This window comes from Hyaena hyaena, unplaced genomic scaffold, assembly GCF_003009895.1.
Source record: "Hyaena hyaena isolate Hyena2069 unplaced genomic scaffold, ASM300989v1 scaffold_336, whole genome shotgun sequence".
NCBI classification, from domain to species: Eukaryota; Metazoa; Chordata; class Mammalia; order Carnivora; family Hyaenidae; genus Hyaena; species Hyaena hyaena.
Window position 1 is genome coordinate 635,742 of NW_024080969.1, and position 25,778 is coordinate 661,519.

The 25,778-nt window shown below is 36.5% G+C and overlaps 1 protein-coding gene across 1 annotated transcript in view; it reads left to right on the plus strand.

Annotated features, from left to right (window-relative positions):
- Positions 1–20,032, plus strand: part of SOX30 (SRY-box transcription factor 30) — a 30,560-nt gene extending 10,528 nt beyond the window's left edge. Inside the window, exons 4-5 of the mRNA XM_039249457.1 lie at positions 351–843; positions 19,127–20,032. Of these exons, the coding sequence (XP_039105388.1) occupies positions 351–843; positions 19,127–19,508 (875 nt within the window). The 3' untranslated portion in view covers positions 19,509–20,032. The remainder of the gene's footprint in view (positions 1–350; positions 844–19,126) is intronic.
- The last annotated feature ends 5,746 nt before the right edge of the window (positions 20,033–25,778 follow it).

A 25,778-nucleotide genomic window follows, 5' to 3' on the forward strand; every position in this document is an offset into this window, starting at 1 on the left:
AATTTTATTCATTTATTTATCCATTCAAAAATATTTGTTGAGGGCCTATTCTGTGCCAGACAGAATTTTGAGCCCTGGGGATACAGTAGTGAACAAAACAAAAGATCTGTTCTCTGATGGCACTTAGAATCTAGGTGGCAAAAAGAGACAGAAAAATGTAAAATAGATAAACAAAATGACTTTGATTTTTTCAAAATACTATAAAGGAAATAGAGTGTTTTGATGTGGTGATGTTATTAGGTAAGGTGGTTAGTGAAGGCTTCTGGTTGTACAATTTATTAAATTCTGAAAAAAGAAAGACATAGAGCAATTCAGTTAATGCAAGACCTATGCTGTTTTTATTTCTAAAGGTGACACCACTCCTGCCATTCAGCTGCCCACACCTACAGTCCAGCGCCCAAGCCCCATCTCACTTTTCCAGCCCAGCGTCTCCAGTACTGCCCAGGTAGCTGTCCAGACTCCAAGTCTGCCCCTCCGACCGGCACTCCCACCCCAGCGCTTTGCTGGGCCCTCCCAAACAGACACTCATCGACTACATTCTGGAGCCAGTTGCTCTGTGAAGAGACCCACTCCTGTCTCTCTGGAGAACGCCAACAGGATTCCAACTAGCGCAAGTACTGCCCATACCAGATTTGCAACCTCAACTATTCAACCTCCTAAGGAGTATCCCAGCGTTTCCACTTGTCCCAGAAGTGCTCCGATCCCCCAGGCTCCTCCTATCCCACACTCACATGTCTACCAGGCTCCTCCCCTTGGCCATCCAGCCACATTGTTTGGGACACCACCGCGATTCTCTTTTCATCACCCTTATTTCCTACCTGGACCTCACTACTTCCCATCAAGGTAAATGAACATTTTTTTCTTTCACCTAAAGATACATACAGCAAACAAATTTTTAGTAAAAAAAGGGACTTCCTCAATTCTGGTTGGAATCTGATTTAGCCTAGAGGCTGAGTAGGGGACAAGCAGTCAACATAAATATATGAAGGAGGCTAGATCAAGACTAGGGGAGCCAAAGAGACATCATGCTCCATCTAATCGGGTAGCTGCTACTCAGCTTTAGCTGACTATTGCCGTAAGATAATATATACAGGCTCCAATGTTATCAGATCTGATTTTTCAGAAAAATCAGTTATAAGGGTCCTTGTGATCATTTAGTTACCCTCCCCCAAACACACCTTATTGTGTAGAGCTGTGCTTCTCAAACTTTTCTATGTATGTCAGTCACATGTGGTCTTGCTAAAATGCAGATTCTGAGTCAGTAGGTCTAGGGTAGAGCAGTCTAAAGGTATAGTAGGCCTGATATTCTACATTTCTTAAAAGCTCCTAAGAGATGCCAGTTCTTTTGGTTTGTAGACTACATTTTGAGTTGCAATGATATAGAGGAGAGTGTTTAGTCTGTGAGGTTAAATGACTTGTCCAAAGTTACACTGTGGTCTTTTTAAAAAACCCAAAATTTTCCCATTTAAATTATCAGTAAAAGAAGTTATTTTATTTTATTTTATTTATTATGAATTTTTTTAATGCTTATTTAGTTTTGAGAGAGAGAGAGAGAGATAGAGTGTGAGCAGGGAAGGGGCAGAGAGAGAGGGAGACACAGAATTCAAAGCAGGCTCCAGGCTCTGAGCTGTAAGCACAGAGCCCAACACAGGGCTTGAACCCATGAGCCACAAGATGGTGACCTGAGCCAAAGTCAGACACAGCTGATTGAGCCAACCAGACTCCCCTAGGAAGTGATTTTTATAGGCAAGTATCTAGGGAAAACAAGTTTGTAACTTTTCCTTTTGGAGCCATAGTATTTAGCTCCCTTGCAAACATTCCAATAGGGTATAACTTCTACTTTTTAATTGCTGTTAAGTGTATAAATAGAGATAGTTTTTATTGAGATTGGAATGTTACATATCTAACACCAGTCTTTTATTGTTACTTATTTAGAAAAGTAAAATTACTCCCCACTTAGCTATTCCAATAGCTCAAAGAACTTTTCAGATATATATTATATTGCTTCAATTCATAATGGGATTACTTGCTTTCAAGTCCTTAGCCTAGTTTGTCACAATCATCCCCCATTTTGTAGTTTAGGATGGTCAAGGGGATGGTGGCCCATATGACTTTCTGCTATTAGAGGAAGTAATATGGACCTTTTTTCTCAAAGCATTATGATTGTACATTTTGACCTGTTTGGTGGTTTCCTGAAGAATTGGTTCAAGGGCTTACCTTTGTTTTGCTAACCTCATAGTACTCTCAGGGTTTGAATGGTCTTTCAAGTGGCGTTTGTGGAAAATATTTAAAGGCATATACTATCCACAGCTTCCTGGAGTACAGGACAACATATGTGCCAAGAAGCATACAGACTGAAAAGCCTAGAATAGACTGGGAAAGGCAGTACATGGGGAAATAAGGGCTTTGAGAAGCCTTATGCTGGGAACCCAGAATGCCACGCACCTGTCCTGGGCTAGACACACATTCAGCAAACACCTGAGAAGACAGTAAGCTTTCACCTCTGACTGATATTTAGGCTCTGTATAAGTAGGAAATCAAGTCTAAGAAAAAATTGTAAACAGCCTGGTTAAGCACTGAAGAAGAAGCACTGAAGATTAGAACCAATCTGCAGAGACTGGGAGGGTATTTTTTGCTTTGCTTTGTTTTGGTTCTACATATTTAAAGAAATCTCTGCCAAATCACTAGCTGATCACACAGCTAATGGAACAAACTCAGTAATCAAACATGGCATAGAATGAAATCTAAGCAAAAATAGTTTAGAAAAGTCACCAATGAAGCACACAAGTACAACCCCAAAGAAGCAACAATATCATACCCTGGGAGGGAGAGATATCTGGTTTTTAGAATTACTACATGATAATACTCAAAATGTCCAGTTTTTAACAAAAATGTATTGAGCATGCAAAGAAACAAGATGGTGTGGTATTTATAAGAAAAAACGAACAGAAACTATTCCTTAGGAAGCCTAGACATTGGATTTACTAAACAAAGACTTTAAATCAACTGTCTTGAGCTAAAGGAGCTAAAGGAAACTGTGGGCAGAGACCTAAATGAAACCAGGAGAACAGAGTATCACCAAATAGAGAACATCAATAAAGATACAGAAATTATAAAAAGGAACCAAAGGGAAATCCTGGAACTTAAAATTATAATAACTGAAAATTTCATTATGGAGTTTCAACAGCAGATTTGAGCAGGCAGAAGAATTACTGGATCTGAAGATAGGTAAGTGGAATCATCCAATCTGAGAAACAGAAAGAAAAAATAGTGAAGAATCTAAAAGTCCCGGGAGACACCATCAGGTATATTAACATAATCATCATGGGAATTCCAGGAGAAGAGGTGAGAAAAGAAAGGACAGAAAGAATATTTAAAGAAATAATGGCCCCAAATGATCCAAATTTGAAGAAAAATGTGAATCCAAGAAGTTCAACGAATACTAAATAAGATAAATTCAAAGAGATCCACACTGAAATTCATTATAATCAAACTGTTAAATTTGTCAACAGTCAACAATCAAACTGTTAAAAAGTCAAACTGACTTATCTCATATAGGAGATTCCCAATAAGGTTAAGAGCCAATTTCTCATCAGAAACCATGGAGGCCAGAAGGCAGTGGTATACATAGTGCTGAAAGAAAAAACCCACCAACTAAGAATTCTATAATTGACAAAATATCCTTTAAAAATTAAGGAGAAATAAAAACCTTCAGAGATAAAAGTTGAGGAAGTTCATAACTAGTAGACATGTCCTACAAGAAATGCTAAAGGGAGAACTTCAGACTGAAATGAAAAGACACTAGACAGTAACTCAAAGCCAAACAAAGAAATAAAGAACCATGGTAAAGGTTACTACATAAGTAGGTGCAAAAGCCAGTATTGTATTTTTGGTTAGTAACTTCTCTTTTTTTTCTATATTATTTAAAAGGCAAATGCATAAAACTATTATAAATCTATGTTAATGGATACAAAATATGTAAGTATGTAATTTATGACAACAATATAAAGTGGGAGTGATGTTTTATATAGAGTTTTCATATGCCAATAAAGGTAAATATCAACTTAAACAGATTATTATCAATTTAGGATTTTAATTGTAATCCACAAGGAAATCAGTTAAGGAAATAACTTTAAAAATATACAAAAAGGAGGGGTGCTTGGGTGGCTCAGTTGGTTCAGTGTCCAACTCTTGGTCTGGGCTCAGGTTGTATCTTGTGACTTCATGAGTTTGAACCCTGAGTCAGGCTCTGTGTTAAGCAGTATGGAGCCTACTTGGGGTTCTCTCTTGTCCTTCCTCTCTGCCTGTCCCCTATTCACACTGTCTCTGTCTCTCTCAAAATAAATGAATTTTTAAAAAATTTGTTAACGTTTTTTAAAATTTATTTCTGAGAGACAGAGAGAGAGAGAGAGAGCGAGAGAGAGCGCGTGAGCAGGGGAGGGGCAGAGAGAGAGGGAGATACAGAATCCAAATTAGGCTCCAGGCTCTGAGCTAGCTGTCAGCACAGAGCCCGATGTGGGGCTCAAACCCATGAACTGTGAGATCATGACCTGAGCCGAAGTCAGATGCTTAACTGACTGAGCCACCCAGGCGCCCCTCAAAATAAATAAATTTTAAAAATTAAAAAAAATCAAAATATACAAAAAGGAAATGAGAGAAACAAAATAGTACTAGAAAAATAACCCACTAAACACAAAAGAAGACCTCAATGGATAAAATGAGAAACAATAACAAAAGAATGACATATAGAAAGCAAATGGCAAAATGTTAGAGTAAGTCCTTCCTGATCAGCAATCACTTTAAATGTAAGTAGATTAAACTCTCTAATTAAAAGGCAGAAATTGGCAGAATGGATTAAAAATAGGATCAGAATATATCCTGTTTACAAAAGATTCACTTCAGATCCAAAGACACAAAGAGATTGAAAGTGAAAAAATAAAAGAAGATATTCCATACTAATAGTAACCAAAGAGAGCTGGGGTGGCTATAATAATATTAGACAAAATAGATTTTCTGTCAAAAATTGTTACAGTAGACAAAAAAGGATATTATATCCTGATAAAAGAATCAATACACTGGGGCACCTGAGTGGCTCAGTCAGTTAAGCGTCTGACTTCGGCTCAGGTCATGATCTCGAGGTTTGTGGGTTCGAGCCCCGTGTCGGGCTCTGTGCTGACAGCTAGCTCATAGCCTGGAGCCTGTTTCAGATTCTGTATCTCCCTCTCTCTCTGACTCTCCCCTGATCACTCTGTCTCTCTCTCTCTCTCTCTCTCAGAAATAAATAAAACATTAGAAAAAAACAAAAAAAGAATCAATACATTAAAAAGATACAGTAATTATAATCATATACATATGAAAAAACACATCCCCAAAATATACGAAGCCAAAACTGGCAGAATTAAAGGGAGAAATAGATAAATTTACAATAATGGTTGAAGACTTAAATACTTTATTTTTGAGATATAATTGAATGATAACATTATATTAGTTTCAGGTATACAGCATACTTTTTTTTGCTTATGATAAGAACTTTAAGATTTATTCTCTCAGCAACTTTCAAATATATAATATGGTAGTATTATTTACTGTCATTATGCTATGTATTATGTTTTCAGGACTGATTTATAACAACTGGAAGTTTGTAACTGTTAACCACCTTCACCCATTTTTGCCCATTTCCTACCTCCTGCCCTGCCATCACTGGCAGCCCCCAGTCTGTTCTCTGTATCTAGGGATTCCTTTTTTTTTTTTTTTTTTTTTTAGATTCCACATATAAGTGAGACCATACCATATTTGTCTTTCTCTGACTTATCTCACTTAGAATAAAGTCCTCAGGCTCCATTCATATTGTCACAGGATTTCTTCCTTTTTCTGCAGCCGAATAATATTCCATTGTGTGTATGGAGCTTCCACTGCAATGAACTTGGGGATGCAGTTATCTTTTCAAAACAGTGTTTTCATTTCTTCAAATTAATACCCTGAAGTGGAATTGCTGAAACATGGTAGTTCTATTTTTAATTTTTTTGAGAAATGTTCATACTATTTCTCACAGTGGCTACAACAGTTTACTTTCCCACCAACTATACATAAGAAGGACTCCCTTTTCCCCACATCCATACCAACCCTTGTTATTTCTTGTCTTTTGATAAAACCATTTTAACAGGTGTGAGGTGATGTCTCATTGTGGTTTTTATGTGCGTTTCCCTGATAATTAGTGATGCTGAGCACCTTATCCTGTACCTCTTGGCCATCTGTATGTCTTCTTGGGAAAAAATGTCTATTCAGATCCTATGCCTATTTTTCCCCCTTTTTTAGGTTTATTTATTTATTTATTGAGAGAGAGAGAGAGGGAGAGAGAGAAAGCAGGAGGAGGGATAGAGAAAGAGGAGAGAGAGAATCCTAAGTAGGCTCCACACTGACAGCAGGACTTAGTCTCATGAACCATGCAATGATGACCTGAGCCAAAATCAAGAGTTGGACACTTAACCAACTAAGCCACCCAGGCACCCCTTGTGCCCATTTTTTAATTTGATTGTTATTGTTACTATTGAGTTGTATGAGTTTGTTATATATTTTGGATATTAATTTCTTATCCTATATATGAGTTGCATATATTTTCTCCCATTTGGTAGATTACTGTTACATTTTGTTGATGGTTTCCTCTGTTGTGAAGAAGCTTTTTATTTTGATGTGGTCCCGCTTGTTTATTTTTGCTTTTATTGCCTTTGTTTTTGGTGTAAGACCCAAAAAATCATCAGTAAGACTGATGTCAAGGAGCTAACTGCCTATGTGTTCTTCTAGAATTTTATGATCTGGGGTCTTATGTTCAAGTCTTTAATTTATTTTGGATTGATTTGTACCTATGGTTTAAGAGAGGGGTTTCAGGGACACCTGGGTGGCTCAGTAGGTTAAGTGTCTGACTTCAGGTCAGGTCATGATCTCGCGGTTCATGGGTTCGAGCCCCACATCAGGCTCTGTGCTGACAGCCAGCTCAGAGCCTTGACCCTGTTTCAGATTCTGTATCTCCCTCTCTCTCTGACCCTCCCCTGCTCACATTCTGTCTGTCTCTCTCTCTCTCAGAAATAAATTAAAAAAAATTTTTTTTTAATTTTAAGATCGGGGTTTCATTCTTTCCATGTGGCTGTTCAGTTTTCTTAACACCAGTTATTGAAGAAAGTATCCTTTCTGCATCATATATTCTTGACTCTTCTGTAAATTAACTGACCATATATGTGTGGGTTTACTTCTGGTCTCTATTTTCTTTTCCATTGATCTGTGTGTCTGCTTTTATGTAATGCTATATTGTTTTGATTATTATAGCTTATAATATAGTTTGAAATCAGGGAGTGTAATGTCTCTAGCTTTGTTCTTTCTCAAGATTGCTTTGACCGTTTGGGGTCTTTTCTGGTTCCGTACAAATTTTAAGATTGTTCTATTTCTGTAAAAAATGCCATTGGAATTTTGATAGGGATTGCATTGAATCTGTAGATTGCTTTGGGCAGTATAGACATTTTAACAATATTATTTCTTTTGATTCATGAGCGCAGAATATCTTTCCATTTGTGTTTTCTACAATTTCTTTCACCAATGTCTTATATTTTTCAGTGTACAAGTCTACTATCTTTTTTATTCAATTTATCTTTAGGCATTTTATTCTTTTTGAAGCAGTTATAAAAGAGATGTCTTCTTAATTCCTTTTTATAATAGTTTATTTTTAGTATATAGAAATGCAAATGATTTTTGTGTATAGATTTTGTATCATAGAACTTTACCTAATTTGTTGATTAGTTCTAACATTTTTTTGTTGGAATTGTTAGGGTTTTCTATGTATAATATCATGTCACTGCAAACAGAGGCAGTTGTACTTCTTCCTTTCCAGTTTGTTTCTTTTTTTTTAAATTTTTTTCTATGTCTTTATTTTGAGAGACAGAGAGCAAGCGGGGGAGGGGCAGAGAGAGGGAGACACAGAATCTGAAGCAGGCTCCAGCCTCTGAGCTGTCAGCATAGAGCCTGACGTGGGGCTCGAACCCACAGACTGTGAGATCATGACCTGAGCTGAAGTCGGATGCTTAACCAACTGAGCCACCCAGACACCCCTCTTCCTTTCCAGTTTGGATGCCTTTTCTTTTTCTTGCCTGGATGTCTTTTCCAGCTTGAACTTCCAATAATACTATGTTGAATAAAAATGGCAACTATGGGCATCCTTCTCTTATTCTTGATCTTAGAGAAAACCTTTCAGCTTTTCACCATTGAGTATGATGTTAGCTGTGTATACTTGAAATAATGAACAGAAGATCATTCCTCTGGGACGCCTTGATGACACAGTCTGTTAAGCATTTGACTTTGACTCAGGTCATGATCTCATGGTTCATGAATTCAAGCCCTGCATCAGCCTCTCTGTCAGCACAGAGCCTGCTGCGGATCCTCTTTCTCCCTCTCTCTGCCCCTCCCCCACCAGCTAACTCACTCTCACTCAAAAACAAAAAGAATATAAACTTTAAAAAAAGATAATTCTTCCAAAATGAAAGAAGATTACAAGGAAATAGAACAATACTATAAATCAACTAGATATAATAGGCATATATAATGCTTCAGCCAACAACAGAATATAGATGCTTCACAATTGCACATGATACATTATGTAGGATAAACCACATGTTGGATCACAAAGCAAGTCTCAAAAATTTTTTTAAAGTTTTAATATTTTACAAAGTTTCTTCTCCAGCAATCATAGAATGAAACTGGTAATAACAGAAAGAAAACCAGAAAAATTTTAAATATATGGAAATTGAACTCTAAACAGCCAATGGGTCAAATAAGACATCACAAGGGAAATTACTTTGAGATAAAATACTTTGAGATGAGTGAAAATGAAAACACAGCATCTCAAAACTTAGTGAAAGCAGTACTGACAGAAATTATAGCTGCAATGACCTACATTTAAAAAGTAGGATCTCAAGTCAACAGCAAAACTTTATACCTTAAGGAACTAGAAAAAGAAGAGCAAACAAAACCTAAGCTTACAGAAGGAAAGAAATAATAAAGATTAGAGGTAAGTAAAGAATAGAAAAACAAAGAGCTCAATGAAATTAATAAAAAGAGAAAAGAAATTAATAAAAGCTTTTTGAAAAGATCAATAAAATTGCTGAAATTTTAGCTAGACCGACTAAGCAAAAAGAGAGAAGACATAAATTACTAAAATCAGATGTGAAATTGGGTACATTGCTACCAACTTTGCAGAAATAAAAATGACTATACGAGAATACAGTGAATAATTCTATTCCTACCAGTCAGATAACCTAGATAAAATGGACAAATACATGAATTATCAAAACTGACTCAAGAAGAAATAGTAAATCTGAACAGACCTATATTAAGAGATTGAATCATATTCAAAACCTCCCAGCAAAGAAAAGCCCTGGGCTAATTTCATTGGTGAATTCTACCAAATGTTTAAAGAGGAATTAACACCAATCCTCAAACTCTTCAAAAAAATATGAGGGAACACTTCTAGAGCCAGCATTACCCTGCTACCAAAGCCAGACAAAGATGTCATGGGAAAGAAAATTACGGTCCAATATATCTTAAGCATATAGATGTAAAATATATTCAATAAAATACTAGCAAACAGAATCCAGCAGCATATGAAAAAGATTATATATCAAGACCAAGTGGGATTTACCCCAGGAATATAAGTATGGTTCAACATCTGAAAATTAATCAGTGTAATACATTTCATAAATAGAATAAAGGAACAAAACCACCTCAATTAATGCAGGAAAAACATTTGATAAAATCCAACACCTTTTTATTATAAAAAGCAATTCCTGATTTCAAAACTTATGGACAAACTAGGAATGGAACTTCCTCAGTGTGAAAAAAGGGCACTTAAAATTTTTTTTAAATGTTTATTCATGTTTTGAGAGAGAGAGAGAAACAGACAGAGCATGAGTGGGGGAGGGGGAGAGAGAGGGAGACAGAATCTGAAGCAGGCTCCAGGCTCTGAGCTGTCAGCACAGAGCCTGACGCAGGGATCTGAGCTCATGAACCATGAGACCATGACCTGGCTGAAGATGGACACCAACTGAGCCACCCAGGCACCTAAACAACGCTTGGGCATTGATCAAAACACACAGTTAATATTATCTTCATTGATGAAGAACCAAAAACTTTTCCCCTAAGATGGGGAACCAGAAAAGGATATCTGCTTTCACAATTGCTATTCAACATTGTACTAGAAGCTCTAATCAGAGAAATTAAGCGAGAGAAAAAAAAAAAAAAAGACATCCAAAATAAGAGAAATAAAATTACCTCTATTTGCACATTATTGTATAAATGGAAAATCCTATACTTAGAATATTGCAAAGAATCCGCAAAAATTTGTTGGAACCAGTGAATAATTCAGCAAAGTTGAATTAAGATCAATATACAAAAATAGCCTAAAGTTTCTGTACACTAGTTATGAGCAATCCGAAAAGGAAATTAAAAAAAGAATTGCATTTACAATAGCACCAAAAAATAAAATATGTAGGAATAAGTCTGACCGAGAATGTGGTCAGACTACATCCTACAAATCATTATTATTTAATTAAAGATCTAAATGAATGCAAAGGTATTTATGTACATGCATTGGAAGACTTACTATTGTTAAGATGACAGTATTTCCCAAAGTGATTTATAGAATCAATACAGTTCCTCTCAAAATCCCAATGGCCTTTTTTTTTTTTTTTCAGAAATAGAAAAGCTGATCCTAAAATTTGTAAGAAATTGTAAGTGACCCAGAATAGTTTTAAGACAGTCTTGAGAAAGGAGAACAAAGTTAGAGGACTGACTTCAAACTTGTTACAAAGCTACTGTATCAAACAATGTGGTATCAAAAGAATGAAAAGACAAGTCACTGACCAGGAGAAAATACTTGCAAAAGATATATCTGATAAAAGACTGGTATACAAAATATATAGAACATTGAATTCTTAAAACTCAACAAAAAGAAAATAACCTCATTAAAAATGGACAGAAGACCTGTGAACAGATGCCTCACAAAAGAACATATATAGGCAGCAGTTAAGCACATGAAAAGATGTTTCACATTATATATATTTAGGGAATTACAAGTTTATATTTATTTATTTTTTTAGGATCAACCTCATTATGTTTTATTTGAAAGTTTTGGTCCTTCCTCCTTTTAACTTTTTTTATTTTTATTTAAATCCAAGTTAGTTAACATATTTTATAATATTGATTTCAGGAATAGAATTTCATGGTTCATCACTTATATATTACACCCAGTGCTCATCCCAACAAGTGTCCTCCTGAATGCCCATTTTCCATTTAGCCCCTCCCCCCACCAGGCACCCCACCAGCAACCCTCATTTTAGTCTCTGTATTTAAGAGTCTCTTACGGTTTGCCTCCGTCTCTGTTTTTATCTTATTTTTCCTTCCCTTTCTGTATGTTCATCTGTTTTGTTTCTTAAATTCCACATATGAGTGAAAGCATATGATATTTGTCTTTCTCTGGTTGACTTATTTCCACTTAGCATAATACACTCTAATTCCATCCATGTTGTTGCAGATGGCAAGTTTTCATTGTTTTTGATTGCTGTATTTCATTGTTTTGATTGCTGGCAATTACAAATTTAAATGAGACACCACTATAAACCTATCCAAATTGACCAATTCCATAATACTGACAACACCAAATACTGGTGAGGATGTAGAACAACGGACAATTTAATTAATTGCTAATGGGAATGCATAATGTATAATCACTTTGGAAGACAGTTTGGCAATTCCTTATAAAACCAAAAATACTCTTACCATGTGATCCAGCAATCACACTCCTTGGTCTTTACCAAGAATATTGAAAACGTGTGTTCACACAAAAACCTGCACACAGATGTTTATACCCATTTTATTCATAATTGCCAAAACAGAAACAAACAAGATGTCCTTCAGTAGGCAAGTAGATAAACTGTGATATATATAAATAGTGGAATATTATTCAGTGTTAAAAAGAAATGAACTATCAAGCCATGAAAACACATGGAGGAATCTTAAATGCATATGGATGAGAGAAAGAAGCAATGAATAGCATTATATTTTTGCCTTAGTTACCATCTTGTTACAGAAATTTTTATATGCAAAGCAGAATAGCATAATGAATCTCCATGTATCCATCACTCAACAATTATCAACAGTTTTAGCTATTCATTAGTTGTTTATTTCTTCTACCTTTTGGGGGGAAGTGCTTTAATTATTTTCAAGTGAATTACAGATGTCATATAATTTTATCTGCAAATACATCAGTATGTATATTTACTGGTTAAGGACTTGAAAAAAAATGATGAACCATTTTTATACCTGAAGCATTAATAATTCCTTATTATCCAACAACTGACCTGTTGAATTTTCCTCCATTCACAGTTGGATCCAAGGAAGATGTACACATTGGCTATGATTATGTTTCTTAAGCCTCTTCTTTGCTAAAATCGTACTCTAACCTCTTATTTGGCGGGGGATGTAAATTCTTTTTTTTTTTTTACTAGTTTATTGTCTAGTTGGTTTACATATAACACCCAGTGCTCATCCCAACAAGTGCCCTTCTCCATGCCCATCACCCCCCTTCCCGTCCCCCCCACCCCCATCAGCCCTCAGTTTGTTCTCAGCATTCAAGAGTCTCTCATGGTTTGCCTCCCTCCCTCTCCCCAACTATTTTTCCCCTTCTCCTCCCTCATGGTCCTTCGTTAGCTTCCTTCTTATCCACCTGTATGTGCAAACATATGGTATCTGTCCTTCTCTGTCTGACTTATTTCTCTCAGCATAACACCTTCCAGTTCTATCCATGTTGCTACAAATAACCTCTTATTTTTTAATGCCATGTATTTATACTCATCCTAGATTTTGCATTTTACATCCTTGGATATTGATTATATGTTTCCCTTTCACCCATTTTTTTTCTATAAAATGATAGATCTTGCAACTTGATTAAATTCAGGTTCAAATATTTTTTCTTTTACTTCTCCTCCCCCTTTATTTTTCTTCTCTCTCTCTCTCTCTCTGTCTCTGACAAAGATACCTCATAGGTGGTGCTGTGTACTTTGTACTGTATAGCATAATAAGGTACACAAAGTCTGTTTTTCTCTAGTAGTGATATTAAGAATGTTCTGTGGGTTCAGATATTATCACCTTAATAGTACTTCTCAATTCTTGGCTGTACAGTAGCATCACTTGAAGAGTTCAGACCAAATAAGTTAGAATCTTTGTTGGGGTAGGACTTGGGCAGCAATATTCTTTAAAAGTTTCTCCAGGTTGGGGCACCTGGCTGGCTCAGTTGGTTAAGCGTCCAACTTAGGGCTCAGGTCATGATCTCACAGGTTCATGAGTTTGAGTCCTGCATTGGGCTCTCTGCTGTCAGCACAGAGCCTGCTTCAAATCTTCGGTCCTCCTCTCTCTCTGCCCCTCCCTCCCCCCCCCCCCTCCCCCACATCTTTCTAAAAAAAAAAAAATAGTTTCTCCAGGTGATTTTAATGGTCAGCTAAAGTTGAGAATTACCATTGCAATGATTTTAGTAGCTATGGTGATTATTGCCTAGACCCATGGGACTGCAAAATGGTGATTTTCTGAGTCAGTATTTCTTCATCCATTAACTAGAATCCTTTTTTGAAGAAAAACGTGCCATCAGCAACTACTTGGTTACTCTGAAATACAGGAAGGGCAGGATAAATTCTTGATTTTCCCCTCCCCCCAACCCCATATTACTGAGTCTTGTTTTGTTTTAGGAATACCATCATGAACAAGTAGATTTTTATATATTTGGTATCTTTTGATACATTGCAGTCATTATTATATCTTTTGATGCTCAAATTATCCTTTTATTTGTCCAGTTGGCTATACGTTGGGTTCTGTGTCCTTAATCTTTGATAGCTTTTTTGTTCTCTGGCACAGTATGCCCTAGGTTTTTCTTGTACACTTTGTACATACCAGACCTGGAGTCAGCCATTGTACTCAGAAATCCAAGTTTCTCCTCCTGAAATCACAATTTGGGCAATAGGGATGCTTACTGCTACTGAACTAACAAAGTGTTTAGGGCTATTCAGTGGAAAATATGCGAAAATATGTATTTTTATATGAGAAATAATGCATGAATATATATTGATATTTCTAAAATAAATTAAATATTGTAATTTTAAGTGAAGTTCTTTGATTTTATGTACTAACATCTTTTCTCCCTAAAAATCTTGTTTCCTGGTGATAATAGTATATTTGCTTTGTTCTACTAAACATATTTTTTTTCTAATATGTTTGTGGGAGTTGGGAGGAGAGAGAATAGCTTCAAAACATTTCCATAAAGAGTTTCAAAGCAGCAGTATCACAAACAATAAAATTACCAAATGCAGTTTAATATTTGTCATTCTTTTCTCTTTAGGGTATATATTACCAGGAAGATATAATAAAAATATCAGATTTAAATTATCTTGAAATAATTTTTCTCTGTGTAGTTAAAGCAACTACAACTTGATATAAACTTGGGTTAATTTATATTCATTTGCTTTTAATTTTTAGGGCATTACCTTTTACACTTGATCTTAGCCAAAAGGCCGAGAAGCGATAGGGCATTACTTTTTAAAATATCACATTTGTTATAAAATTATAGAAAGTTGTTATGTGGTTTCAAAGCCAAAACCATAATACAAAATACATTCTGAAAAGTCTGGCTTCTCTGCCTGTCTCTTCCCCTCTCCCATCTTGCCTCCTACATGCCACCATTTCTTTTATTTAAAAAAATGTTTTAATGTTTATTTATTTTTGAGAGAGAGACAGAGATGGAGACAGAGACAGAGACAGAGTGGGGGAGGGGCAGAGAGAGAGGGAGACAGAATCTGAAGCAGGATCCAGGCTCCAAGCTGTCAACACAGAGCCTGACATGGGACTTGAACCTACAGTGAGATCATGACCTGAGCTAAAGTCAGGTGCTTAACCAACTGAGCCACCTAGATGCCCCTCCATACCACCATTTCAATTAGATTTTGCTCTATCTTTGCATTCTTTCTTTTTGAAAATAAAAGCAAAACATATATGTATGTGTATATTTATGAATGCATTGCTACAAGTAACAACTTATTTTAAGAGTAAATAATAATACATTAAAAGTGTTTCTAGTTTCTAAAGTACTCATATAGATCTCCTCTCACAAGTTCCTCATGACAGACCTTTTAAGTTGGCAGAACAGATAATATTATCTTTTAAATATAAGGAGCCCAATACTCAGAAAAATTTAGGTTTCTTTAAGGTTACCAGGTTTATAAGTGGCACAACTAGAACTAGTACCTAGGTAGTGTAGCATGATAGTTAGGAGACCAAGTTCTAGAGTTATCTTGCCTGATTCTGTTTCACTACTTACTAGTTACTGACTTTGAGCACATTACTCAGTCTCTTCCAGGTTCTGTTTCCTCATCTGTAGAGTGGAGATAGAGGATATGTCTCATACGGTTATTCTAACGAGTAACTGAGATAACACATAAACCTTAGCAGATGCCTAGAAAATGTGGTAAATGCTTATTGCATGTTGGCTAATATTATCATTCTGATAATTCTAATTGATGCTTTTCCCATTACACTTCAGTGCTCCTAAAGTTATTCATTTTCATCCATGCAACCTTCTAGGATTACTCTTGCATTAACTAACCTATTTTGTGGATGTAATGTGTTTTTACCACACCAGTATAGCCATCTGGTATTTGCAGTTTGCCTTACAGACTTGAGGACATGTCTAGTATATACCTAGATTCTAGATCATTTTTATTTTTTATTTATTTTTAAATGTTTATTTATTTGAGAGAGAGAAAAAGAGCATGCACATGAGAGAAAGCGCATGGGAGAGAGCATATGCATGTGAGCAGGGGAGGGGCAGAGTAAGAGGGAGAGAGATGAACCATGAGATCATGACCTGAGCTGAATCCGAGTCAGATGCTTCACTGAGCTACCCAGGTGCCCTAGATCATTTTTAAATTAAGTTCTCCACTAAGGCTTGCATAATATCTTGCCTACATTGAGTCCTGAAAAAAAAAAAAAGTGGGTGATTGTTTCCTGCCGAAGTGAAGGCTTTGCGGAAGGGGAAGTATCTGTGTAATTCAGTGGATGGGGAGACGTGCAGGTGGAAGAGCTACAGGAGCAAAATCATACTTGCTAAAAATATAACATGTTCAGGACATATGTATTATATTGAAAATGCTTGAATGAAGATGTGGCAATAGGAAAGGAAACCTGAAACATTTTGGAAACTTAGCCTCATACTTGTGATGGTTAACATGGGCAAGGTTTGTAGCACTTGGAGATTTGGGGGTGAGATATCAAACCATTGAAAATACCACATATTTTCAGAGTTTGAAATGATAGTCTAATATGTTGATTGTAGTTTTATTTTTTAATGGAAGAAACCAAAGTTGACCTTTTTTTAAAAAAAAATAAATGAGAGCATGAAATCAAACCCCTAACTTGTCATTGGTTTTGCCAATGAGTGTGGTTATTATGTTTATGTAATCTGTCACTAGATGGAGTCCATGAGCCCAGGGTACTCTTGCTTGGACTTTTGTATATTCCTCCCTATGATTCCTGTTCTGTGCCTTTATAATACCTAAAGAAAATTGGGTTTCAGTGGCAGAATTTTTAGATTTGCCTTAAAAAAGCAGTTTGTAAAACAGCAAAATAATCTTTTCAATTGTTCATGTTGCAAGATTTTTATTTGGAAATGACCTTTAAAACCACAGTTTAATATCCATTCTAAATCTGATAGTGAGTGTTTTCTATTTACTTATTGTCAATTAAAGTTAAGTTGTCATCCTCTGTTCCAGTAGTGCAGCCCCACCGCTCCCCACCCCTGCCCAGGAACTTTTTTTGTGTGTAGTTGACACACAATGTTATATTCATCATTCAGATGTACAGCACAGTGATTTGATAAGTGTATATATTGTGCTATGTTCATCACAAGTGTAGCTACCATCTGCCTCCTGTACATTGCTGTTACAGTATCATTGACTGTGTTGCTTAGCCCTGTGACTTTTGTTCCTGTGACTTACTTTTTAACTAGAAGCCCGTATCTCCCACTCTCCTTCACTCATTTTGCTCAATACCCCACCCCTCTCTCCTCTGGCAATTATCAGTTTGTTCTCTGGATTTATAGGTCTGATTCTGCTTTTTGTTCATTTTCTTTATTCCACTTATAAGTGAAATCATATGGTATTTGTCCTTCTCAATCTGACTTATTTCACTTAGCATGATACCCTCTAGGTCCATTTATGTTGTTGCAAATGGCAAGATCTCATCTTTTTTTTTTTTTTTTAAGTTTATTTATTTTATGAGATGGGGGGAGGAGCAGAGAGAGAGAGAGAAAGTGAATCCCAAGCACAGTGCTGGATGCAGAGCTCAATCCATGAACTGTGAGATCACAACCTGAGCCAAAATCAAGTGTTGGATGCTTAACTGACTGAGCCTCCCAGGCGTCCCAGTATCTCATACTTTTTTATGGCTGCATAATACTCCATTGTGTGTATATATAGCACAACTATTTTATCTATTTATCTACTGATGGGCACTTAGGTTGCTTCCATTTCTTGCGTGTTGTAAATAAAACTGCAATAAACATGGGGGTGCATATATCTTTTTGAATTGATGTCTTCATTTTCTTTGGATAAATGCTCCATAGTGGAATTATTGGATCATATGGTATTTCCATTTTTAACTTTTTGAGTAACCTTCATACTGTTTTCCAATTTACCAGCAGCATATGAGATTCCTTTATCTCCAAATCCTCACCAACACTTGTTATTTTTTGTCTTTTTTGATGTTAGCCATTCTATCAGGTATGAGACGATATTTCATCATGGTTTTGATTTGTTATTTCTTTGATGACGAGTGATGTTGAGCATCTTTTCATATGTCTCTTGACCATCTGTATATCTTCTTCGGAGAGATGTCTGTTCAGGTCCTCTGCCCATTTTTTAATCAGATTGTTTTTTGATGTTGAGTTACAGAAGTTCTTTATATATTCTGGATATTAACCCTTTATCAGATATAGCATTTGTAAATACCTCCTCCCATTCAGTAGGTTACTTTTTTGTTTTCTGGATAGCTGCCTTTGCTATGTAAATGCTTTTTATTCTGATGTAGTCCCAGTAGTTTATTTTTGCTTTTGTTTCCCTTGCCTTAGGAGACTTATCTAGAAAAATGTTGTTATGGAAAGATGTCAGTAAAATTTCTGCCTGTGTTCTCTCCTAGGATTTTTATGGTCTCACATTTAGGTCTTTAATCCATTTGGGGTTTATTTTTGTGTATTGTATTCAAAGGTGGCTCAGTTTCATTCTTTTTACACGTAGCCATTCAGTTTTCCCAGCACCATATTGAAGACTCTATTTTCCCCATTGTATATTCTTGCCTCTTTTGTCATAAATTAATTGATCATATAACTATAGATTTACTTTTGAAATCTCTATTCAGTTCTATTGATCTATATGTCTATTTTTGTGCCAGTGCCATATGTTTTGAAAACTAGAGAATTGTGATAGCTTCAGCCCTTTTCTCCCCGTCCCCCAAGATTGCTTTAGCTATTCGTGGTCCTTTATGGTTCCATACAAATTTTAGGATTACTTGTTCTAGTTTTATAAAATATGCAGTTGATGAGTAGCTCTTGATTGCAACACAATTATATATCACCCCTCATAAGTTTTGTTTCAAATACTGGTGAGAACAATTGTTACACTGCTACTAAGTATCAATTTTCAGCACAATATAACACATGTCTGCATTTCTGAAACCTTACATGGTATTAGGCATCATGAGAGAAAAGCCCAGTTAAACAACTTTTCTTTATCAAAGCTGTCAAGGGTAAGAAGCCTGAGGCTGATAATAGATAATAGTTCTGGTGAATCACAAACTTACTTTGCCATTTCGTTTATGTTGGGACTTGATAGTAGTAAAAGAACAGATGGATATATGAAGTGGTTGAGGAAGGCTATCTTGGGAACTTTCCAGGCCCCAAAAAGGATGCAGTTAAATTTGCTCAGTTAGTCTGTATGCAAGGCAACATGTGGGCAAGATATGATCTAATTTCTTTTTTGTCTTTCTGCTGCAGCACGTGCCCTTATAGTCGGCCTCCCTTTGGCTATGGAAATTTTCCAAGTTCAATGCCAGAGTGCCTTGGTTATTATGAAGACAGGTACCAAAAACACGAGGCTATGTTTTCAGCATTAAATAGAGACTATCCTTTTAGAGACTACCCAGATGAACGTACACACAGCGAAGATTCTCGGAGTTGTGAGAGCGTGGATGGGACCTCTTACTATAACAGTCATAGCCACAGTGGGGAAGAATACTTAAATCCCATGCCTCAGCTGGACATTGGAGCCTTGGAGAATGTCTTCACAGCCCCAACATCAACTCCCTCTAGCATCCAGCAAGTCAATGTCACTGACAGTGATGAGGAGGAAGAAGAAAAAGTGCTCAGGAATTTATAATTTTAAAACAAATATGCACAGAAAATAAACATTTATTAAAATATATTCTGGGTCAGTTGGTGTGAGAAAAAAAAAGCCTAGAATGCTTTGCTGAGAGTTTTCAGCCATGATATGAGGTGTGAAAATCAAATTTAATGTATGCCTTCTTAAAGATTTGATTAGTGAAACTGGAGCCCTGATGTTTCACCATAGAATATTTAAAATACAAAGTAGTTTATTTTTGTGGCTGAAATTTGCATCAACATATATTATCATAACTTTTTCTTGGAATGTGCAAAATGCTGAATTCTCACAATTATATTTGAAGGGATAGGGAGTATATATCTGGCATGACAAGTGTGATTTGTATTTTATCTCAGCATACATTTATTTATATTTTTCCTGTATGATTTTTTGTTTGGTGTTTATGTAAGACTTATGGATATTGTCAGTTTTTATGTAACATTTATTTTTGATAACTTTTAGTAATGAATTGGGACTCAGTTGCTAAATTTAATAATTTACATGAATTATCAATTATAAGTTACAAATATATTTTCATGGCACTAGGGTAATTCCTTCAGCTAAATTAGTCATTTCTGTTCCTAAACATTTTCATCATCTTTTTTGGATTTCTTTTTCCATTTGGTATGCATTGTTTTACTTTTGTTATAATTAAATAAACATAGATAAAATTGTTCTTGTTGGATGTTTTCTGTTTGGGGGATAGAAATAAGCAAAACGAATACTGTTAAATGAGGGTGGTTTCCATACCACATGCAGATACTTATCAGATACTTATTTGTATTCAGTAGTCTCCAGAATAGCACAGATCCTGTTAGCTCACCTGAGACTTGAAACTTATTAATAAAGATGCTGTGCACATATTCTGATGCCATTTTCAAACTCTTTTCATGTGTGTGCATGTGACTTGAGCACTACCCCAAACGGAAAAACTCTTCTAGGTTTGGTTCAAACAGCCATCTCTAAAACCATGGAGTTCATGTAAGAGCACATGGAATTTTTTAAATTCACAATGAACAATAAAAATCCTTCTCATGATGTGTCCTCATGGTAAGTGTCCACTGTGGATCGAGAGAACCTATTTAGAACAGGATCAGGACCACCAGAGTTGGGATCATGGTAGTAGAGATCTACAAGGCACCTGAACTGAGGATCAGAAATATCCACAAACCAATGCACTTTTCCCTCAATGATCTGTATAATTTATGCAAATTGAGATCCTGTTACTTAAAACTGCTTGGAAATTGTATATGGAAACCTGTTCTAAGCTTCCAGCTTCTTCCTTTATAAGTCTGTATTTGTTCCTTAAGGAAAGGTTGTTAATGTAATACATTTCATCAACCTTATACTTAATTGTATGTTGTATTTCCTCTTCCCAATAAAATTTTCATATTTTATATTTTTTATCACTCTGTGCAGTGTCATTTCAATGTGGTTAAAGAGCAAAACTTGAATTTCTTGATAGAGCAAACATGTAAACTCACATTGGAACTAAAGTAACATTTGATTGTTTTCACAATTGATGTTTATACCACTAAGGAAAAATGTGTGTGTCAGCTTGACCCATTTTATCCCATCTCATTTTTTAAATGTTTATTTATTTTTGAGAGAGAGAGAGGGAAAGTGAAAGAGAGAGACAGAATGTGAAGAAGGCTCCAGGGTCTGAGCTGTCAGCCCAGAGCCCAACACGGGACTCGAATTCACAAACCATGAGATCGTGACCTAAACTGAAGTCTGACTCTTAACCAACTGAGCCACCCAGGTGCCCCATCTCATCTCATTTAAATAACACCGTAGTGATTAAACAGGGTTTTGATCACAGACCTTATTCTTGTAGACAAATTGGTTGGGGGAAATCCCTTTGTAAGGCAGCTGAATGTTATAGAGCATAGTTTAGTGTTTTCTAAATACCTGTCTTCAGGCTAGCCCTGTACCACCAATTCCTTCTTCTCCTTAATGGCTATTGAGGATGGGCAACAGTGCTGGGATCACAAGTCAAGTTTAGATTGTATACAGATCCACAGGATAATTTGGGCTGGAAAATGTGGGTAGCTCTTATGGAGAAAAGTAAACCAATTGCAGATAAGCATGCCTAGTTACAAATGCCCATATCTGCTCATTTATAGCTGTTTAAATCACTGTTGGCTCTGACTAGAGATCTACAGACTAAACAAAGCCCTGCCCCATTTGCACAAATTCATCTGCCTCTTCAAGTCATCAGAGTGAAATTGTATAAGCTTGGAGCCACAAGCACTTTCTAATAGGTCTCATTGCATTGATTGTTCTTAATATGAATTAGAGGTAATATCTGTAATAAGAATAGCCTTTATTTTTTTTAAAGTCTTTTTTTTTTAATGTTTTATTTATTTCTAGGAGAGAGAGAGACAGCATGAGCAGGGGAGGGTCAGAGAGAGAGGGAGTCACAGACTCTGAAACAGGCTCCAGGCTCTGAGCTGGCAGTCAGCCCAGAGCCCGACGCGGGGCTCGAACCCACGAACCGCGAGATCATGCCCTAAGCGAAAGTCGGACACTTAACCGACTAAGCCACCCAGGCACCCCAAGAATAGCCTTTAAAAGTGTGTTGAAATGTCAGTTATGTTTAAAGCATCAAACTTTGCTTTTGACAAAGCTGCTCTGGCTAATTGCAAATTACAGAAACTGTTTTCACTGAAAATAAAATGAAAATAAATTTAATCCCAATTTTCAAGTAGTTTACTTATCAAATTTAGAAAGGCAAGAGCAATGTTTCACCAAACGTGTTAGTTATAACCCAAGCCTTTTAGATAATTTGACAATATTTAAGTTTGGGAAACACATCCTACTCCCCTGCCTTGGGGAAGGTTGTTAAAAGTATTGCAGTGAAAAATCATTTTTATCTCAGCTCCCCAAACATATCTGGCTTGAGATCTCCTTTTTGGTTTTAACATAATGTCTACTAACATCTCACAGAATCCACTTTGGAAAATGCTAATACAATTATAGCTGGTGGCTTTGGTTTTCAATTGTTAGCTTCACATGTGGTTTCCTGTGCTGATCACCTTAAACCCTTTACTGAAAGAAGGCAGTGGCTAAATAAACTTTTTACTAAGTATCTGATGTTCTTAAAAGAGTCAAGAACTGAAACTTATAGTTGTAAGTTGCCTTTCTCTACTAAACTGGCTTTTTAATGAAAATTGATATTGCATCCAAGAATTCAAGTGGGCAAATGTGCTAAATTCCCATACAAGTATATTTTCCACAGTGTAAAACAGCTGTCAGTAGGATTATTCCTGAGACGAAAGTAAAAGCTACTTTTGAAAGTTGTAGTTTAGAACTGACATTGAAGTGAATTTCTGGGGATTCTATGAACTATTTGCAATATTTTAAAGTAGTATAATTTTGAGGTGGGCAGGGTAATTTTGAAAAATCTCTGGCCTATATTTTGGGACAGACTGCTGAGGCACATTGTTGTTGTTTTTTTTCTTTTAGCTTTCTGACTCATTTAAATTTTTTGGATTTTAGAGAAATTCCAAAGTCTTCATAATAAAATCAGTTTTCTAAAAACAAATATACAAGTAGTTACATTCTATCCAATTCTACTTGATGAAAAATTTCACATCCTCTGGACAGATGTACCCTTTATCTCTACATTCTGCATTCTAACTGCTTAACCCAACTACCTGTCTCCTTTCTGATGAGTTTAACATAAACAAATCTCAGTAAACTTGTCACTCGGTTATGAATGCTTGTAGGAAAAGGGAAGAGTTTGTGGGGGGTGGGGAGGTTCTGTTTTCTAGACTCTTATGTCTCTGGCTCCCTCTGAAATTACTTTAGGAAAATGTTTTGTTTTAATGTTTATTTATTTTGAGAATGAAAGTGGAGGAGGGGCAGAGAGGGGATAGAGAGGATCCCATGAAGGCTCCACACTGTCGGTACAGAGCCTGACACTGGGCTTGATCCTATGAACCATGAGATCATGACCTGAGCTGAAATCAAGAATGACACTTAATTGACTGAGTCACTCATGCACCCTGGGAAATGTTTTATTTCCAAAAATAATAAAAAAACATCTTAAATGTATTCTTTTTCAAAGGAATAACTTCAAAGAGTTAAGATTTGCCTGTATTCCCTGAGACACTGTGTAGGCTGACAAACCCCTCCTGGAGAATGTCTTTTCTTTTAAGCTATACCTAGTTTACCTAGGTCATAGGCAACAAAAAGGTGTAGGGGAGCCAACAGTTCCAGTTTGTCCAGTACTATGGGATAAGGAGTCCCAGAACAAGGACCTTTCAATGCTAAAACCAGTCCTGGGCAAACAAGAGAAGCTGGTTACCCTAATAAATGAATATACAATCATCTAGAGGGATGGCTTATAAAGACTGTACTATCCAAATTAGAGTTGGAAATCACGATGCTTCTCTCACAAAAGCAGAGTATAGCTGAACTTGTGACAGGTTTAACAGAAAGGTGTGGGATGAGGGTAAGTTATAAGACATGTAGGAACTGTAAGCAAACTGGGGATATATAACTATTACTACCTGCGGTGATTTAATCAGACAGTTCACCTTTACTTGGAAGACTAAAAGAAAAATAAAGCTGTACCTTTCAGTGATATCTCATTTTCATTCTTTTTTTTAAATATTTTTATTTATCTCTAGGAGGGAGAGAGAGAGACAGCGTGAGCAGGGGAGGGTCAGAGAGAGAAGGAGAAACAGACTCAGAAATAGGCTCCAGGCTCTGAGCTGGCAGTCAGCACAGAGCCCGACGTGGGGCTCGAACCCATGAACCGCGAGATCATGACCTAAGCGAAAGTCAGACGCTTAACCGACTAAGCCACCCAGGCGCCCCATTTTCATTCATTTTTAAAATGTTTTTATGTACTTATTTTGAGAAAGAGAGTGAGCAGGGGAGGGACGGGGCGGGGGAGACAGAATCCCAAACAGGCTTTGCACTGTCAGCATTGAGCCCGATGCAGGGCTTGAATCCACTGTGACACCATGACCTGAGCCGAACTCAAGAGTCAGGCACTTAACTGACTGAACCACCCAGGGGCCCCAGTGATATCTCATTTTATAATCCAGGGTGGGAAATAATTTTTGTTACTATGGGGTCTTTGTTTTAAACTTTCTTGCTGTTTTCCACAGGAAAGGTAGAGGAGTATTGGACATAGTCTCTTAGCCCAATACAAACCTGGGCTACTTCGGCACAGATAATGTCCCAACTCTGTATTTTTTTTTAGGTATTTCTGAAACACTAGCTATGACAGTGGTTTTCAAATGTGGTCAGTGTACATTTCCCACAGAATGATATAGGATGCTTGTTAAAAATGCAGTTATTCCCCAGATCTATGGAATCACAGTCTCTCTGGCTAGAATCCAAAAATCTGCACTTTTAATAAGTTCCTCAGGTAATTCTTAAGCACACCTACCTTTGACAGCAAGTAAAATTTGTGAGACTTATTTCAAATTGTATCTGTTAAAAAAACAATATAATCACACTGGTTTTCATGGGAAAAAAAGACCACCTTTTATCCACCCAATAATTGTTTTTATTATATGATATTCTTTCTAATATCTTCCCATATACACATTTTCCACATAATTATATTCACAACACATGTGCAATTTTGCATACACACCATTGTGTACTTTCTCGATATTTTATCATGAGCTGTTTTTCATGCTCTGTGGCTTTATAATCGATTACCTTTCGTGTTTGCACAATATTGCTTCAGGCAGATGTGCCGTAATTAACCACGTGAAGGAGTTAGGATTGTAGTTTTTCTCTAAATTGGTTTCAGTAATTTGTCCTAGCAGTTTCAATGATGTGATTTCAAAGTGAGCTCTCTTACAGACCAGACGGAGTAGGGATCCCTCTGAGCAGCCATTATTCCAATGACATGAGAGTTTTAATATCATTTGAGAGGTTATTTTAAAACAGAGCACTGAATGGCTGAGGTAGGTAGGCTCATTCTAGGCAGACTTGGGGTCACAGCATGAAAGATGATGAACAGAGCACGTGCAAAGAAAAATGTGGCCTAGAGTCCCATCCCGCTGAAGGGGACGTAATCCCTCCTTCTTGAGTCTACTTTGTGACTTACCTGGCCTAATGGCTACTCGTTCTTCATAGCTCAGCTTAGAGATCTGCCCTTTGCCTCCCAATGCTTTCCTTTTCTTTTTTGGTAGTAGAACTCTATATGTTTAGCTATGCTTTGTTTCTTGAAGCAAGGTATGGCCAAGTTCTGGACTCTAAGATGTCAAGGGAAGTTTCTTATGCAACTGTCAGAAT